Consider the following 19,461-nt stretch of genomic DNA (forward strand, 5'->3'; position numbering starts at 1 on the left):
GTTTAGAGCCTGCTGAACTTCTGCAGCATCTGACTGCTGCATACAAAGCAAAAATAGGTAGTAGAAGCACATTTCAATTATTCTGAGTATCAACACGTGATTCCTAGGGGAATGTTTTATACAATAGCTATGTAATCACACTGTAGCTAATTGCTAGGAATTGATGTGGTTTTAAATTATTTAGGCCACGGAGTAACAAGAAGCATCTGTATTTACCTTTTATCTTAACACTGAAAATAAGGTACAAGGACTAGATCTCTGCAGCGTAAATCAGCTGAAAATGATTTGTTTGTAAATTGGGTTGGGTTTTTTTTCGCTACCAAGAGAAGCTCTTGTTTCTAAATAGTTAGAGCTGTCGATGTGTACTTGCTGTGTGTTGTAGCATCAAAAGAAACGATAGGCAAAAGATTAAGAATCTTCATTATATGTAACGATTGCTGAATGATAGCTCTCCCTCTAGAAATATCTGTGAAAGATCCCCTTGTGAGATCTCATGCCTGCTATGCAAAAAGAGAATCCATTTCTTTCTGGGGTTTAAATATCTTTCTATTGAAGTTGTTGCTCAGCAAACACTGTTTACTAGTCATCGCAGACATAATTTAATCAAGACCTATGGTACATAATAGCCACGCATCAGGAGAATGTCAGAATAATTCCAAGCAGCTCCTTTTGATAGAAATAATCAAACAATTGTTTTGCTTATGTCTTAAAAGCTTAGAGAACAAGAACATAGTATTCAGGGATCTCAGGCTATTCAAATTCTTCAAAACCATCTCTAATTGTAGGGAAGAAATTGTATCTCCCATATGTTGTTCTCCTCGTGAGTTAATGGCTCTAAGACAGTTTTACTTCTTCCCATATTAAACATGACTTATCCGAATCCATTGACAATCTGCTGTTTAGCTGTGAGTGCTTGATAAAAGAGTGATACAGTCATAACAAGTGGCAAATTATGAATGTGGAACTACTAATTACAGAACCCCTTACAATTAAGCATCCAAGTAAATTAGGCAGGGAGATGTTAACAACATGTAAGGTCAAGGATAACTCAATTAAGGAGCAGATAATTTTCTCAAGTGGGAATGTCACGTTTTTGTGAAGAAATAGTATCGGTATGGGGGGGCGGGGTACTCCACCGTTTGTCACATGGTAAAAATCTGTTCTTAATTTTCAGTCAATGGTTCTTCTGCTTCATAGCCAACGGCAGTATATCTTCGAATACGATTTGCTGGATCGGCTTTCTGCTGTCACCATGCCCAGCGTTGCTCGTCATACCATGCAGACTATCCGCTCCATTGGCTATTACCGGAATATATACAACCCCCCGGAAAGCAACGCTTCTGTTATAATGGACTACAACGAGGAAGGGCAGCTCCTGCAAACTGCCTTCCTGGGGACAAGCCGCAGAGTGTTATTCAAGTACAGACGGCAGACCAAGCTCTCCGAAATTTTATATGATAGTACACGAGTTAGTTTTACTTACGACGAGACAGCGGGAGTCCTGAAAACAGTAAACCTCCAAAGCGACGGTTTTATCTGCACCATTAGGTACAGGCAGATTGGCCCATTGATTGACAGGCAGATTTTCCGCTTTAGCGAGGACGGCATGGTAAATGCCCGATTCGACTACAGCTACGACAATAGCTTCAGAGTGACTAGCATGCAGGGTGTCATCAACGAAACCCCATTGCCTATTGATCTCTACCAGTTCGATGACATCTCTGGCAAAGTTGAGCAGTTTGGAAAATTTGGAGTTATATATTATGACATTAACCAGATCATTTCAACGGCTGTAATGACCTACACAAAACACTTTGATGCACACGGCCGCATCAAGGAAATTCAGTATGAGATATTTCGGTCATTAATGTATTGGATTACAATTCAGTATGATAACATGGGACGAGTGACAAAGAGAGAAATTAAGATCGGGCCATTTGCCAACACCACAAAATACGCTTACGAATACGACGTCGACGGTCAGCTCCAGACAGTTTACCTGAATGAAAAAATAATGTGGCGCTACAATTACGACCTGAACGGCAACCTCCACTTGCTCAACCCCAGCAGCAGCGCCCGCCTGACGCCGCTCCGCTATGACCTGAGAGACAGAATAACTCGGCTGGGCGACGTTCAGTACCGCCTAGATGAAGACGGATTCCTGCGTCAGAGGGGTACTGAAATCTTCGAGTACAGCTCCAAGGGCCTCCTCACTCGGGTGTACAGCAAAGGCAGCGGGTGGACCGTCATGTACCGTTACGACGGACTTGGACGACGAGTCTCCAGTAAAACTAGCCTCGGACAGCACCTCCAGTTTTTTTACGCAGATCTTACTTACCCAACCAGGATAACTCATGTATATAACCACTCAAGTTCTGAAATCACCTCTCTTTACTATGATCTGCAAGGACACCTTTTTGCCATGGAAATCAGCAGTGGAGACGAGTTTTACATTGCATCGGACAACACGGGTACACCGCTGGCTGTTTTCAGTAGTAACGGTCTCATGCTTAAACAAATTCAATACACTGCTTATGGAGAGATCTATTTTGACTCTAACCTTGACTTCCAGCTGGTAATCGGGTTCCACGGAGGCTTATACGACCCCCTGACCAAGCTAGTCCACTTTGGAGAAAGAGATTATGACATACTGGCGGGCCGGTGGACAACACCCGATATTGAAATCTGGAAGAGAATTGGGAAAGATCCAGCTCCTTTTAACTTGTACATGTTTAGAAATAACAACCCAGCCAGTAAAATACATGATGTAAAGGATTATATCACAGGTAAAAAAAAAAACGTTACTTAATTGCCAGACTGTCTCCCACTTGCTCAAAAATTTACCTTTCTGTGTTCTCATAATCTAGAGTCTGATTATCTGGGTGACAGGCTGAGGATATTGTCTGAGGAAGATCTGTGAAGAAATTCTGAGGGAAGATAATTGTTCAGAATAGTACTTGGCATTAACAACCATATCAACAATGTTATTTTAGCTTCCGGGTGTGTAACCTATGAACATCCAATTTAGACTGGAACTCACGATCTTGGTGTGAGTCCTCTTTGGAAAAGTTATTTACAAGGAAGTATTAAGCACTTAACAATGAGACTAATTACAGCAAACAAACAAATCAGGAACAGTGAAATAGCAAATAGGAGATCTTGAATCCATCTAATCTAGCTTTAGACATTGATTTAGGTACCTGCGTAAGAGATTAAGATCCATAGGTCATTAATAGCTTTCAGGTTTAGGTAAGGAATCCTAAATCTCGCACCTCCCACTGTCCTTACATTGCTTTAATATTGACTGAACAAGAAAATTTGGAGCATCTCAGTGTAGAGAGGGACTGAGTTTTCCAATGTACAGTGCTGAGTACCAGAGGAATACATCTCTTCGTCTCTCACTGCCTGAACTGTAACACTCAGCTAGGGGTCTCAGTGCAGCCCTGGGTTCTTCCAGTACTGTTACACATTACCCGGTGCTCTTACAATGAGAAAAAAAATGGACTCCTTGAGCAAGTACAAGAGTAAGAACCCCTCAAAATCATTCATGCAAATCACCTTACATGCGGATTAGTCAGACTTCATGACTCTGGGCTATTGAGCAGTAAAAAGTGCACATTCATGGACCAAACAGACCAAAGGTTAAGAGGGAGTGAGACCATAAGGCAAGGTACAAGGAGGGGTCTTTCTGTCACCAATGTACCTCATTAACAGGGCAGAAAATACTCGCTGGAACTTGGTTGGTATTTGCCGGGATAGGTTTTTGCAAGACCACAAATGGAAATTAGCTAAAAAAAAAAAGACTTTAAATGTGCTACAGGGCCAGTAAAAAGTAAGGAGTACACAGCCAGGAGCAGGGAGAGAGCTGAAAGTGACGCATTTAGTTAAAAAATTGCTCTCAAAATACAGTTTTAGTTCCTTTCTTAACATCTTTGATGTACACAATACGTAGACACACACAGCTTATCATTCATTACAGTTAGTAATTTGGCTGACTGGCAGTTTGAAATGCAGAGCCTCGTGAGGCATATCATTTATCTGGAAAGGTTAGACATTATTTTAAGGTAAATATTTTTATTCTTTTCACATTTGAAAAATTCCATTCCTTGTTCCACTTATTTGGACATTTCTTAAATGAAAATTACTAGACATGGTAAGGAGCACTGATGACTTCTGCTAAGCTTAGTATTTGTGAAAGATGGATCAGAAAGACAGAAACAAGGCAGAGCACTCATTCTTGCCAACAATTGTTAACCAATTAATTGTTGGCATCCCTAATTTACTTCTTAGAACATGAAATGTGTCATAAATAATGTTATCTAATCCCAATTTAATATCTTGTCCACTTGCTGATGCAACTGTAATACATTTCATTAGCTTTTCATTTCATTGCTCCAGCTTCATCTTGATGAGGGGGGAAGATTTCTCTCGAGACAAGGTGAAATAGCTTCCCAACCACCGAAAAGGTAGCTGACCACATAGGTGTTATTTCAGGGTTAGACTGAAGACAGTACAGGAATGCAGGCATAACAGAAGGACAGGATGTGCTCTGCAGCACTTTTTCTTTTTTGCTTTAAGTATTGATGATGACGTATGACATAAAGTGTGTTCATCCTGACCATGAAATCCCAACCAATTTAGGGTACATTAGGAAGGAAATCTCACTTTAATTGTGCTCCTGTATTTGTTCTGGAGGTCACTGAGGCTATCTGAACCAGTGAGGTGTGCAATGCCTTTCAAAGGAGGAGCATACTGCAACTCTTACATAGAACACAAGTTTTCTTCTGAAGTTCAGAACGCTGAGTTTTCTGCGTAAGTTTGCTATTCTAGATGTAGCACAAATCTAAATTCATACATATCAAAATGAAGACTGTTGAATTATTTTCATGTTACAGAAGGAAATCAACTATGCCAAAAGCTATTCTATGTCAAAATGATATGACTGCAAAATACAGAACAATTCTAATACTTTTTTTTTTTTCCCCTAATAATTCTCTTTCAGATGTTAACAGCTGGCTGGTGACATTTGGCTTCCACCTGCACAATGCCATTCCTGGTTTCCCTGTTCCAAAATTTGATTTAACAGAACCTTCCTATGAACTTGTGAAGAGCCAGCAGTGGGAGGATATACCAGTAAGACTCAAAACTAAACATACAAATGGAACAAGACAGATTGTTCTCTTCTATTCAGATCTTATTAGGCATGGATAATCCTGACTGGGTTACTTGCTAAGTTAAAGTCAAACAGTGCGTTTCAAACCTCAATTTTTTATCTACTTTCAAAAGAATTTAAGAAATTACAGATGGTGGCTTTTATTACAGATTTGGTAAATTAGGTACTGCCTTAAATAAGCTTTTATTTGCTTTCTGCAATAATAAAAGTGCAGGAAGACAATAATCAATGAAAAGAAGTTTAAGACCCTTTAAAGATGTCTAAGTTTCGTAGCAGAAACTACAGAGATTAGATTTGTACTAACACTCTGCCTGAAGGCAGAAACTGAACACTGTAGCAAAAATAGACTGTGAAATAAACAGAACAGGTGATATAAATTATGCATACCAGGCACCACTACAATTTTACTTCTCTTTAATATTAACCATGTTTTATATGTAAAGATAAAATATTGAAAATGAAATTACCTGAGGTAAAACCCATCACATTGCATAAAACCAAAAGTCTGGGTGCTTATGAAGTTCTTTAGGAGGAAAAAAAAGAACTTTAGTCCTGAAAACCTGCTATGATTTTAAATGATGGAAGAAATAAATGTGGGAGTTAAAATCTAAATCTGCTATTTAAATAAACTGCATTCACAAATCAAACCTATATACTCTAAGATCAAAGATCTGTGCCCTTGAAAACCCTCCAGTTCCCAGTTGAGAAGGTGTTAAGTGACTGTAAAACAGGCAATCCCATTGTGAGCAGTCAAACCCAGATCTCTTTTTACAAGAATCATGATAGAGAACTTTATGAGATTAAAAGAGGATATGATCTTGAAGAATCTTACAACCTAATTTAGACAAAAAATCATTAGAAGGGTGACCCAGCAGAAAGGAGCATATGGAAGCTAATTTTATGTGCATGAAGTGAACCGCTTACTGATATATGTATTTTTTATAGCCAGGGATTAACAGGGAAAGACTTTAGAGCACAGCATGAGAAGAGTGTCTCCCATGAGCAGCAGAAGCAGTGAAAGAGGAGCATTGAAGTACTCCAGGCAAGGTGGTTGTATCAGGAGATGAAATCTGTCATCAGGTGTGGCTGTAAAGAACTGTCAGAGGTTTTTTATTTAGATCTTGAAGGCTAAAGAAAGCTATTATTCACTAACACCAGCAAAGGTTCACCAGGAAGCAAACCCATCTGGTCACAGAGATGAGAGCAGACAGCTAGTTGTCAAAAATCTTCATGGAAGAGCTCAATAATGTGAGGCGTGTCAGGGGCATGTGACATGACAGAGAAAAAGAGAGAAGTGGGAGGAAAACAAAGATTCAAAATTTTCAGGTAGATGCTATGACTATGATACTGTGGTGGTTTAGCCCTGTCTGGATGCCAGGTGCCCACCAAGTCGTTCTCTCACTCCCTCTGCTAAACTGGACAGGGAAGAGAAAAATAAAAGTTTGTGAGTAGAGAGAAGGACGGAGAGAACGCTCAGCAATTAGTGTCACAGGCAAAACAGACTCAACTTGGGGAGAAAAGGGTTTGATTTATTAAAGGAACAATAAGAACAGGGTGATGAGAAACAAAACCAAATCTTAAAACACCTTCCCCCACCCCTCCCTCTTCCCAGGACTCTCCTTCCTTCCCCCTCAGCAGCACAGGGGATGGAGGACAGGGGTTGCAATTAGTTCATTACAGGTGGACTTTGCCACTGTTTCTTCTCAGGGGGAGGCCTCCTCACACTTCCCACTGCTAGTGTGGGGTCCCTCCCCACAGAAGACAGTCCCTCACGAACTTCTCCGATGTGGGTCCTTCCCATGGGCTGCAGCTCCTCACAAACTGCTCCGGCATGGGGCCTTCCACAAGGGCAGCTCCTCACACCCGGCCCCAACATGGGTCATCGACCACAGCAGTACCAAGCCTGAGTCCCTCACAGGACCACAAGTCCTGACAGCAAACCTGCTCATCTGTGGGCTCCTCTCTCCCCACAGGCTCCCAGGTCCTGCCAGGAACTTGCTCCAGGGTGAGCTTCCCACAGAGTCACAGCCTCCTTCAGGCATCCACCTGCTCCAGTGTGGGGTCCTTCATGGGCTGTGAGTGGATCTCTGCTTCCCGGTGGTCCTCCATGGACTGCAGGGGGACAACTGTCTCACCATGATCCTCACCACAGGTCACAGGGGGGCCTATACACCCTGTTCCTCCTCCTTCTCCTTGGTGTCTGCGGAGGTGTTTTCAGATTCTCACTCCCTGTTACTGCTGCAGTTTAGCAACTGCGCAACACCTTCTTCCCTTTCTCAGATACGTTATTCACAGAGGCATTACCTCAGTCACTAATTGTCCAGGCCTTAGTCAACTGCAGGGTCCATCTTAGAACTGACTGGCCCTAGCCCTGTCAGCTACAGGGGAAGCTTCTGGCAGCTCTTTGTTTAAAGAATCCATCCCTGTAGCCCCCCAGCTACCAAAAACCTGGCCCAGGCAAAACCACTACCGATACTCGCTTTTAAACAGCAAATGTAGCCAAGAGCCAGAAGTAAACGCACAAACCACTTGGTGTTTTGAAACACTGAGTGAGCTTTACCGAGCTCTGAGGTTTTACTTCAGAGCTCTGAGGATATGCGTTAAACAAACTTCGTCATTATGAAGTTGCTATAGCACCTCACTTCTCTCACTGATGAGCGTGCTGCCTAGAATGTATTTTGTGCTCAATAGCTTTCATGTAGGATTTACAACAGCTGAAATCCATACTTGTTAGCAAGTGCAGACAGGAATCTGCCACATGCAGGAAGAGTTGAGAGTCCAAGTCAATTCGTAATTCCCTGAGGAACTGTCCCCTCCAGAAAGCTGCTCTCATGGCAGAGCAGAGAAGCCTTTGCAAACCATTTGCCAGGCTTTGATTAGCAGCAAGGCTGAATTAAGGTTGGAGTCTGTTAATGATTCCTGCTTGGTCTTCCACCCAGAAATTTGGGAAAACTAAATAGGCTTTTGCCTCATTTGTCAGCAATGAATCATGTAGGTTAAATAGTATTTTACTGGAGGGAGAAGGGGTCAATTGGAAGACAAACTGGATCATCTACAGAAATCCAAATACTCCTTTTCAAAAGTGCAGCCAGAGCTATTTAAATCTTTCTCTCTCTTTCCTGCTGAGACAACTGCTAGGGCAGCTGTCTGCTCCCCACCTCTGTCAATACTAGCTCATTCACAGCTTGTAGCTGTTAAGACCTGGGGTTAGACAGATAAGCTGTGCCTATTCTGCACAGTTCTAAGGTCTCATCCCAACCACAGCTGACCCTGTAATGTGAGCTGCCCTGCTACCTAGCTCTGCTAGCCAGCCATTCCCGCTAGCTGCTCCTGCCCTCCTAGATGCTCTGGCTGTAACCTCAGCAGTGGTGCGGACAGGCCCCACCCCCCCAGCTATCCTCTCCCTTTTCCCAGAGTGTGTCTGGCATAGCGGGCTGTATATCGCTTTTAACAGTCAAAAAAAACTTCTTTCACAGATTCTGCTATCCCAGCTTTTCCCTCTTGTACTTTTGCACCTCACAATCACACCTCTTATTTCCTCCCCTTTACAGTAAGCACAACTACCCTTCCAATACGAACACGATACGGTAAAACATGAGCTTACCAAGCGAGCATATTTTAGACTTGCCCGCTGGTTCTTCTCATTCATTGTCCCTTGTCAGCAAAGCACTTTGCTGCGTGCAGGTTCGCACCCATCTGAGGTGCTGCAGAGAGAAGCTGCTCGTCACTCTCGGGCGGCATGTTCATACTTGGAGTGAAAGGGAAGCTCATGCAAATGATTTGGACACAGCCTTGTCACACATCCTTTTTTTAGCGGTTTCTGCAAGTATTTGCAAGAAAGAGCACCAGTCCCCAGTATCCATCTCACTGTTCTGTACCGTTTGCTTTCTTCTCTTTCACGGTCGAGACTATCATTGCAGCTTGATTCTCTTCCTTCCTTTAGCAGCTTGAGGGGTTTCGAGGGCCTCCCTGCACTTTGGTCTCAGACTGCAGCTACCTGAGAGACTCTTACCTCCTGACTCAGGGCTCGTTCCTGATAGAAAGCGCAGCTTCATGACCTGAAAAAATGTCCTCATTTTGGATGGACTCGTGGTAGACAGGAATCATAGTTCAACAAGCTCAGATGATGAGATGACACTGTAGTAAGATAGCTCTTACTAACCCATAGATGAAGATAGCTCTTACTAACCCGTACTAAGTGTTAGTATTGCAAAGGTATGTCACGTGCAGACCAGGAAGTAGCCTCTGAAGTTAAATCTCATTTTTGTGCAGGTTCTCGAGGAGACAAAGAGAAAAAGCGCCAAACACTGTCAAACAAAATAGTCTTGTAACTCAGCAGAACAAGCAGTATGTAGATTTAATTAACTCCTTGGCACTGTCAGTTGTGGCATATCCTGTTGTCGTCCACGGGCAGCACACCAAGAAAGCCTGGCTGTTTGGCACCTAGAGGGCTACAGATGGCTGGTAAAACTTCTGTCTGTTCTTGTTTACAGCCAATTTCTGGAGTGCAACAACAAGTGGCGAGACAAGCAAAGGCTTTCCTTTCCTTGGGAAAGATGGCAGAAGTGCAGGTCAGCAGACGGAAATCCAGCGGGGAGAAGTCATGGCTGTGGTTTGCTACGGTGAAGTCTCTGATCGGGAAAGGGGTGATGCTCGCCGTCAATCAAGGCAAAGTGCAAACAAACGTGCTCAACATCGCTAATGAGGACTGCATAAAAGTGGCTGCTGTTCTGAACAACGCCTACTACCTAGAAAACTTGCATTTCACCGTCGAGGGAAAGGACACGCACTATTTTATCAAGACCACCTCCCCCGAGAGCGACCTTGGGACGCTGAGGCTGACAAGTGGGCGGAAGGCGTTGGAGAACGGCATCAACGTCACCGTCTCACAGTCCACCACGGTGGTGAACGGCAGGACTCGCAGGTTTGCCGACGTGGAAATGCAGTACGGGGCTCTGGCGCTTCACGTCCGCTACGGCATGACGCTTGACGAGGAGAAGGCCCGGATACTGGAGCAAGCCAGGCAAAGAGCCCTCTCCAGTGCCTGGGCCAGAGAACAACAGAGAGTAAGAGATGGAGAGGAAGGCGCCAGGTTGTGGACAGAAGGAGAAAAGAGGCAGTTGCTAAGTGCTGGAAAGGTACAAGGATACGATGGGTACTATGTACTCTCCGTGGAGCAATATCCAGAATTAGCAGACAGCGCTAACAATATACAGTTCCTCAGACAAAGCGAGATAGGAAAGAGGTAACACACTGGCTTAGCTCAGGCTGCCAAAGAGACTTGTGTACCAGTGTCTTCTAAAAAGGAGACCAAACTGTTTTGCTGCATTACTACTTGAGCCTAAGCTTACATCTCCGCTCAGATTTTTTCTGTAGCACAATCCGAACAGACTCTGTAAGGAAAGGAGCGCCTTCCAGAAGAATGATACTGCTAATGAAAAAACTGTTTGTGGTTGGTTTTTTTTTTTTTCTCAATGACCTTAAAGGTGATCTGCTTTAAAGAATATGTTTACATATGCATATCGCTGCACTCAAGTTGGACTGAAAAGTATTTAAAAAAAGAAAAAGGCCTACAGATTTTGCAACAGGCTGTCTGTTCCTTTGAGGCACTGTATTTAATTAAGATACAGACCCATACAGTGTTTCCAAATATTACTGAATTGTTGACCTTTGCTTACGAGAAGTAGTCTCTCTCTCTCTCTCTCTCTTTTTCTCTCTCTTTCTCACTGCATAGGATGTGGTATATATCTGTTAATTTTAAAACGTGGGGCAAAAATTACTGTTTGTAGACAACCCAACTGCTTTAAACTGTGCTGCTTTCTAAAAGGACATTGGCACAAGTGACTTACGCTATCATGGGAATTTAATAACGGATTTTACAATGCTAACATGGTTTGCCTTGGGGGGAAAATGGCAAGTAGAATCCTTGTTGCAGATAAGCAAAGGAAACCCTGATTTTTTTGTAAATTATGTGAGACAAGTTGTTTATGGATTTTTATATGAATTACAATTTACTGTACATCAAATATTAGTCTCAGAGGAGTTAATTTATGTAAAGTGTTTAAAAAAAGTTTATACTTAAAAATAAAATGATAAAAACATGTGCTGTGTGTGATTTTTTTAAAGAAAAAAAAAGGAATTGCACCTTTTATGTTATAGCTGTACAGTATAAAGGATTATATTGTAGAGATATAACAGTGATGACTAATGTCCAAAAGTGTTAATATTTTTGTATTAGGTTCAAAGCTGTGCATCTATCACTCTGCTGATAGGATGGGACACCCCGAAGTGGCTGGCTGAATCAGACGGCAGCACCCTCCCCTCCCGTACCTCTCCTGTCACCCAGGCCAGTGTCACTTCATCAGTCATTGTTAGAAGGCACAGTAACCAAATAAGTCTCGTTTATTATGATGGAAGACTTTAATAGGTTGGGTTTTCCTTGTCTTTTTCCAGCCCTAACGTAATAAATGGACATTTATTCATACCAGGTGGGGTTTCTGTTGTTTTTTTAGAAGCTTCGTTTCACAATGGAGAGAATAGTGTCTCAGGTGCTTGGCAAATTGTAGGTAGAAGAAGAAGAAGAAATGATGTAGTTTCATCCAGTCATGTCAGCTTTGTCTTCTGTATAGTACAGCTCTTTTAGGTGTTAATAACTCCAGATAGAAGCAGCGTACCTCTGACCTGATGCTACAGAATTGCTCTTTAGGCAGGCAGGCTGTTCGGTAGGTTCATCTCCTGGCCTTCGGCTGGCAGATCAAATCCCATTACCGTGAACACTGAACCTGGGGATGGAGAGGAAGGTCCAACTCTAGTGCCTAGTCTGCATCTCCACACCACTGCATAGATTTGGCATGCTCTGCTCCAAGGCCCAGTATATTTGCTGCAGGACAGAACTGAAGCGTGCAGCTGGTTCCTTATAGGAAGGAAGCCTGTGGTGGCATCTATGGCATCTGTTCTACATCTTGGCTGAAACCATTCTTAGAGCTTTACTCTCACGAGCACTAAAAATTCAGCCACAACAATATTTTTAGGATGAGACGAAATTGGGGGGTTTTGATGTTCATTGAAATATACACAGTATTTCTATCCATGTATTATAATGACAAAACATAGTAAGTGAACGTGTCTTAACTATGAATGGTTCAAGTGGATGTAATAAAAATAGTTTTCTAACTGCTTTGTATTCTGAGAGTCTATGGTATTACATACTCTAAATTGCACATTAGGATTGTTTGATAAACAGATCTGAATTTCTCCCGGCCAAGTCGCCACCGAAATCTACAGTATCGGTGCTATTACTGTATGTGTGTATTTGGTAGAGCATACAGAACTAATTACACATGTAACGAATGCTAATCTTCTATTAGAATGAAAGCACAGATTAGTTGTTAGTATTTCTACCCTTGAAGTTTTGAGGGCCCAAAATTTAGAGAGGGTGGTATGTCAGACCCCAGAGGCGTGTTATTGATCTCCGTATTCTTTTTGAAGATGTACAATGCTGGGTGTTTGCAGTTCTGTTGGGTGGCTCTTCCACAGCACTGTATTTAGCATGCTGTAAGTGCTCTCTGTTGAAATAGGCTCATATTCTAAATTATGTCAAATGTTTCTGTTCTGTTTGAATATGAAAAGCTTGTATAACATGTCAACAATGAAATATATCTTCTACTTGACGCGTACCAGTTCCTTCTCCTTTGTTCTGGCACCAATAAACAACAAATTATAGTAGCTGTTGGTGATCATTTTAGATAAAATCAAATCAAGCCAATTAGTGGCCTTGTTAGTAGGTATAATGAGCCTATTTCTTGCTAAAAAAAGATTTGTGATTTGGACATGCTCCTGCAGGAAATAGTGACCTTGGGGAATATATAAACAAAAGATCTTTTTAAAGAAAAAAAAATGCATAATTAAAAGCAGCATATTACAAAAGAAAAAAAGAACTGAGATTCTAATAAGTATTTTAGGCAATGCCAGTCAAAATGCTATCCTGATATTTTGAGATGTATATTTCGTCTGATTTGTATTGTTCTTTTAATTTGCCTTCTTAACTTTATATGTGTCCTGAATTTTCCACAAATTGATAACTATAGATTGCATCTAGGCTTTCCAATAAAAGCCAACCCAATGTGTGCGTGTGTGTGTCTGTGTTTATATTTGTGTTTTATATCTGCACGTCAGATACTGCACCTGCGCTACCGCTTTCCTCCTCCCCATCGCATCAGAAGCAGCAAACTGGCCCAGTTGCACTGGCACTGATTCATTTGCTTCACAGTTGGCAGTATCTTTTGTGACTCTGTCCAATGGTCTCGTCTGCTAACTCAGCAGAGTGAATTACTCCGTGGGATCTCTCAGGTGGCCTACTTTAGAGAAAACATTAAATACATCTCACAAAGCCAAATCTTTTATAGATAAGGAAAAGCCAAAGAACAAAATAAACTAAACCACTTAGAACTCTTTTTCTCTCATGTCGTCCTGAGTAAAAATATGACAAAAAGTATTTGATTATAAATAATTAGGTTGGCACTGGTAGTTACATACACACGCAGAAGAGACCCATCAATCTGCCTTTACACCCACTTTGCAGGAACTGCTGACTTCAGCACTGCTACATGTCAAGAGACTTGTTTGATTTTAGTTTGAACAGGCAGACTTCACCACACTTACTTTGTAGTGACAACCTTGAGTTGATAACATGTTGATCCAGCATGAATCAGGTCACTCATCTTAGCTAACTGAGGCCTAATTTTGTTTTTTTAAAAAAACAATAACCAAAAATAAAAAGCCAGGAAGAAAGCTTTATACGTTCATACTTGGGAGGTGAGAGATTTGCATTTGACAAGGGAAAAGAAAAAAAATGGCACCAGTTACCACTGCCACTCTTCAGAGGCACTTTTAAAGTGATGGCTGAAAGGCTGTAAAAGAAAAAACACTGCATGAAATAACAGCTTAAAATGATTGTCTATGAGAGAATAGGCTGCATTTGCAGAGAATCTGAGATGACAAAATGTTTGAATTCAGTCTTCAAGGAAAAAAACCCAAGTCTTCTAAAAGCATTACTACCTTGGTTCGCTGCTGACTAGGGAATGGCAAGCGGCAGCTGTGCACGTGGGCAGCATGGGAACCTTTAGGAAGAGACTAGCAAGCCATTCTTCAGTGATGGGCAATGCAAAGCAAAGACACTTAGTGCAAACAGCTTCTAAGCAGCTTATTAGAAGCTGCTTATTTGGCACTTATTAGAAGCTGCCAGGGTTAAAAATAAGCCAAAGCAGAGAGCATCACACAGAGCATAAATTGAACAGCACAGACACAGTGAAATCATACCCCTAACTGCAAAGCCACGTCCAAACCAACCAGACTGATCAGCTTCTCATCTACAGCCAATTAGTGCCAAGGACTAAATATGCAATGCTTACAAAATTAAATTGATCTTTGACTGCACACACAAGTTGCTGTGGCTCAGAGATCCATTACAAAAAAAAAAAAAAAGGCCAAAATGAAACCCAGTTAATTGATGGGTAGTTCTCAGTTTTTCCCCCGGAGAAAGCAGAACACATGGTGTATAGCTGTCATGCTGACAGAGCCCAAGACTACAATTTTTTTCCTCCAAAGTTTTTAGCTTTGTGTCACAGTGACCATAAGAGGCAATCCTGAGTACTTAAGCTAGAAAAAAAGCCAAAACACTAATAATAAATAAAGCCCTGCTCCTTCGCCCCAGTCCAGTTTTCACCAGGAGTAAGACAAATAAGGGTGACAGCACTTAAGCACACCACCAAAATCTGAAAGGAAGAAAAAAAAAAAAGCTTGTCTGTTCATCCATCCCAGAAACCTGAGTATTTGCTGCAGATCACTAAAAACGTCTCGGGCTTTTCAGGGCGAAAAAATAGTTGGAGAGGTTTGTTTCTCATGTCACCTCCTAATCACAAGATAGAATCTTGGCTATTTCGAGGGTGAAAGAGGAAGGAGAACATGCTGTCTGGCCCTCCCTAAGTAACCTGATATGCTGGGGATGGAAGGATGGGGAGAGAGGTGGCCTAACAGAGTGAACTCACACAATACCAAGCAAATACTGACGTACTCGTGCCTTTAAAACAAACAAAATGCTGGCCTGATTTCTAGCATTGTAAAAAAAGCATGCAAGTCAGAGTTGTGCAAGGATGCAATAAAATACATCCCTGCAGAAAGATGAGTATGCTAAATATTGGACCCCGCTTCCACCAAAACAAGCTGAAGTGCAGCTCCTTTATTTAAGGACGTAAGACTCACGTGCAAGCTGGAAGGTGAGCAGTCATGTTTTCACAGCATCTACATTATGGCATTTAGTAGTTCTGCAGGTAAACTCCCCTGCTGTTAATTACTATAACTTCCTAGGTAAATTGAGTAAGCCTTTTAATTTACCAAGTTAAAATGCCGTCATTGAGGAATATAAATTTTTAGAGATGCATTTTTTTCTTTTCCTACTATAAGTCAAAGCTCATCGAAAAGTAATTACGCAGCTTAAAGTTAATGGTTCCCACAAAGCTCTCTTAATAAAGCCTCTTGGGATTCAGAAGGAAAAGGAGGAAATTCAGAAACTAAGAAAAAGGCTGGAAGGCAACAACATGTTTCAACTGGCTCTAGTTACTCAATCACACTTAAGCTGTCTGAGACAGCAGGGCTCGCACCATGCATTGGAGGCACGCGGGAAATTGCTATCCCAAAGCAATGAAGCATTTCCATGTTCCAAGCCTAGGAATAATTCTAAAACTGGAATTACAGGAATCGCTATCTAATGAACCAATTAACCTTACATCAATTAAAAGAAAAAAAACAAACAAAAACCCCAACAGTATGGGGAATCAGTTAAGAATTCCCATCTGACCATAACTATCAGCATGTGTCCCACAGCAGAAAGATCCACTCCGTTTTTGCGGACGAGAATTACCAGGGAAAAAACGGGCTGGGGAGGCTGTAGGGGTGTAGAAGACCACAACAATACTGGGAAGCAGATGCTAGTCACCATTTTCCACAATGATGGGGAAGCACATATAAAAAAATTAAAATTAGTGACGCCAGCACCTGCAGATGACAGAACTTGATGGAGTAGCAAATAACAGCTAGGACAGAGCAGTCACACAGAACAATATGGATCACTCGCTGAAGTGAGCCCATTCAAACAAAACGCATTTTAATACAGAAAACTCCAGAAGTAAAATGTCTCGGAATGAGAAATGCAAATCTTGCTATGAAAGGTATGTAGCCGCCTACAAGAAAGCAATGACTGGAAAGAATGAGGAGCGCATAATAGATAAATAACTCATTGTGAGATTCCAGTACAATAGTGGCAGCAATGAAGAGCTCAGCCACTGGAGAAGCTTAATGAGATTACTGGCCTTGTTAAACAAGGGAAAGAGGAAGGCAATGCTATCTCTTGCATATGGCACCAGCAGCACTATAGTCCCGGTGCATGCATGGTGAAGATACTATTAAAACCATGGAGACGGTGCACAAGGAGACATCACACATAAATCTGAGGCTTGGGCTTGGCAAAAAAAAAAAAGGCAACAAAAGGTGCTGTGACAACAGACTCTCAGGTGCCTTCACAGAAAAGAAAGAACACATTGTAGTAATGTGCTTCTAAACAGAGGAGGAGGGAAGAGGCAGTGAGTGGGAATGCAATTCTGATAAAATGCACATTAAGAATTGGATACTAAAAAAACAAATCCCAAAGCCCCACGGGGGCGAGCTCTGCTTTGTGAGTGCTAGAACAACCTCCAGGAGAAGTAGCTTCCAGAAGCTTTTGGCAAAATAAGCAGCTACTGAAATTACATGCAATGAATGCTGGTGATGGGAATTAAAAAACAGATGATGGCAATGACCATTTAGCTGCACAGGGAAACATTCTTAACTCTCGTAAACTGCAGGCCAGGGGGCTTGGGTTTGTCTTTCCCTTTTCATAGAACCATAGAATGGTAGGGTTGGAAGGGACCTTTAGAGATCATCTAGTCCAACCCCCCTGCAGAAGCAGGGTCACCTAGATCAGGTCGCATAGGAACATGTCCAGGCGGGTCTTGAAGGCCTCCAAGGAAGGAGACTCCACAACTCACCTGGGCAGCCTGTGCCACTGCTCCCTCACCCTCACAGTGAAATAGTTTTTTCTTATGTTTAAGTGGAACATTTTGTGTGCCAGCTTCATCCCATTACCCCTTGTCCTATTGCTAGCTACTATAGAAAAAAGGGATGTCCCAACCTCCTGACACCCACCCTTTAGATATTTCTAAATGTTAATAAGATCTCCCCTCAAGTCTCCTCATCTCCAGACTAAACAGCTCCAGTTCCCGCAGCCTTTCCTCGTATGAAAGATGTTCCATACCCCTGATCATCTTGGTGGCCCTGCGCTGGACTCTCTCCAGCAGTTCCCCGTTCCTCTTGAGCTGAGGAGCCCAGAACTGGACACAGGACTCCAGATGAGGCCTCACCAGGGCAGAATAGAGGGGGAGAAGACCCTCCCTTGACCTGCTGGCCACACTCTTCTTGATGCATCCCAGGATACCATTGGCCTTCTTGGCCACGAGGGCACACTGCTGGCTCATATTTAGTTTATTATCAATCAGGACTCCCAGGTCTCTCTCTGCAGAGCTGATCTTCAGCAGTTCGACCCCCAGCCTGTACTGGTGCTATTATATGTTTAATTTATTTTTGTTTTACTCGTCTGGTCTACAGTAATGCTGCTGTTGCTTCGTTATCCTCTCATCTTTTCTAACCCTGAAATATCCAAATTGATCTGATATCAGACTGAAGCCAATAAAGATAACTCTAAAAGCCCAAAAATTTTCACCAGATAGTGCAAGGCTGAGGCATTTTAAAAACACTCCTTGGTTTCCACAGCAGAGATGTGTTCTATTACTTTTTACAGCAGCTGATTATTAAAACTAAAATAAACCTCCTCTCTATTAATTTCTCTCCACAAGCACTGTAGAGGCCAATCTACCTGCATGTTTATGTCTCCAAGGCAGAGGCGAGTGTTTAGGTTAAAAAAAAATAATAATAAAACCTTGTCTGCGCCAACAGCGACTGCACTTTGCCCTGGGCGTACATTGCCCTCAATTACCGGCTCTCCCTTCCCAGGTGTTTCACGCTCTGTCAGCTCCGTAGAAGGCGGAACGGTATCTAGGCATTCCTCGGTGCAAAAAGGGGAGCTGCTGCCTGCAGCGTCGCCAGAGCTGGTACCCCGAACACGGGGATGACCGAGCTACCACCCTGCCTGACCCACGGATCGGCAACTGCTCGCTCCTGGGTCCTTTCACCCCCTCACGAGAAAGCTCAGCCTGGAAGAACACGACGGAAGTGCGCTCGCAGCAACCGGCGTGCCGCTGCTTGCCGAGGCGCGGCGCCCCACGCCGCCTCCGGCCCGGCACCAACACCGGCTCCCGTCACGGCTTGCCCCGCGCCGCCAGCGAGCAGGGCCGATGCAAGCCGGCGCACCCCGCGCCTCAATCCCAGAGGCGCGGCGCCCGCGCCTCAGGCAGGGACCCTGTGCCGCTCACTCTGCCCCGTCGGCACCCGCCGCCCGCCCTTGCCCCCAGCCCGGCCGGGCCGCCACACCGCCGCCCGCGCCCCTCAGCGCCATGCCTCGCGCGCCCCCTAGCGGGCAGGGGAGGCGCGGCAGCGACCCGGCCACGGCAGCGGCCACGGCGCATGGGGGGCTTGGCCGCCATTTTACTGGCGGTGGGGGTGGCGGCTGGTGTTGCTACTTGACCCAGCTCGCTGAGGCTGGGTTAGAGCTGAAATAAATAGCGTTGATAAAAGACAGCCTTAAGATGCTATGGGCTCTAGAGCAGCAACCCATGTGTGCCTGAAGCACAGCACCTGGCTGACCTAAGCTTGGTAGGGTCTTGCTGGGTCAAACCCAACAACACCTTCTTCTCCCCCTCCGTTTCCCCGTAACACAGCATACCTGCAGCCCTGTGCAGGAGGTGGCAGGTGCTTCGGAAAGGCTCATGGGACCCTGCCTGCAGCCCTGGACCCAGCTGTCTGCAGGCCAGCAGCACTGCCCCAGCCCCAGCCCTTGCTGCATTACCCAGCCACAATAGCAGGCCCTTTCCATGGCAGTTTAGCCCAGCTCCTCACACCCGGCAATGAGTAGCTGCACTAAGACCACCTTGTTCCTTTTTAAATGTAATCAAAGGGTGCCAGCTTGACTGCTGGTATATGTATTTAGTGAAATACATGGGGGTGTTTTTTTGGTTTTTAACTGCACAAAAGGTATTTGCAGATGGCTTTCATCTCCAGCCAGTGAAACACAACAGCGTATA

The 19,461-nt window shown here is 43.4% G+C and overlaps 1 protein-coding gene across 7 annotated transcripts in view; it reads left to right on the forward strand.

The window, feature by feature from the left end:
* The window catches only part of TENM3 (teneurin transmembrane protein 3), a 327,557-nt gene extending 316,283 nt beyond the window's left edge, over window positions 1-11,274 (forward strand). For all 7 annotated transcript variants that reach the window (XM_061992048.1, XM_061992049.1, XM_061992050.1 and 4 more), the window contains 3 exons: window positions 1,175-2,786; window positions 5,003-5,133; window positions 9,667-11,274. In XM_061992048.1, coding sequence (XP_061848032.1) covers window positions 1,175-2,786; window positions 5,003-5,133; window positions 9,667-10,422 — 2,499 coding nt within the window. In that variant the 3' untranslated portion in view covers window positions 10,423-11,274. The remainder of the gene's footprint in view (window positions 1-1,174; window positions 2,787-5,002; window positions 5,134-9,666) is intronic.
* Window positions 11,275-19,461: the final 8,187 nt, after the last annotated feature.

The sequence above is a fragment of the Colius striatus genome, chromosome 3, assembly GCF_028858725.1.
Source record: "Colius striatus isolate bColStr4 chromosome 3, bColStr4.1.hap1, whole genome shotgun sequence".
Taxonomy (NCBI): Eukaryota; Metazoa; Chordata; class Aves; order Coliiformes; family Coliidae; genus Colius; species Colius striatus.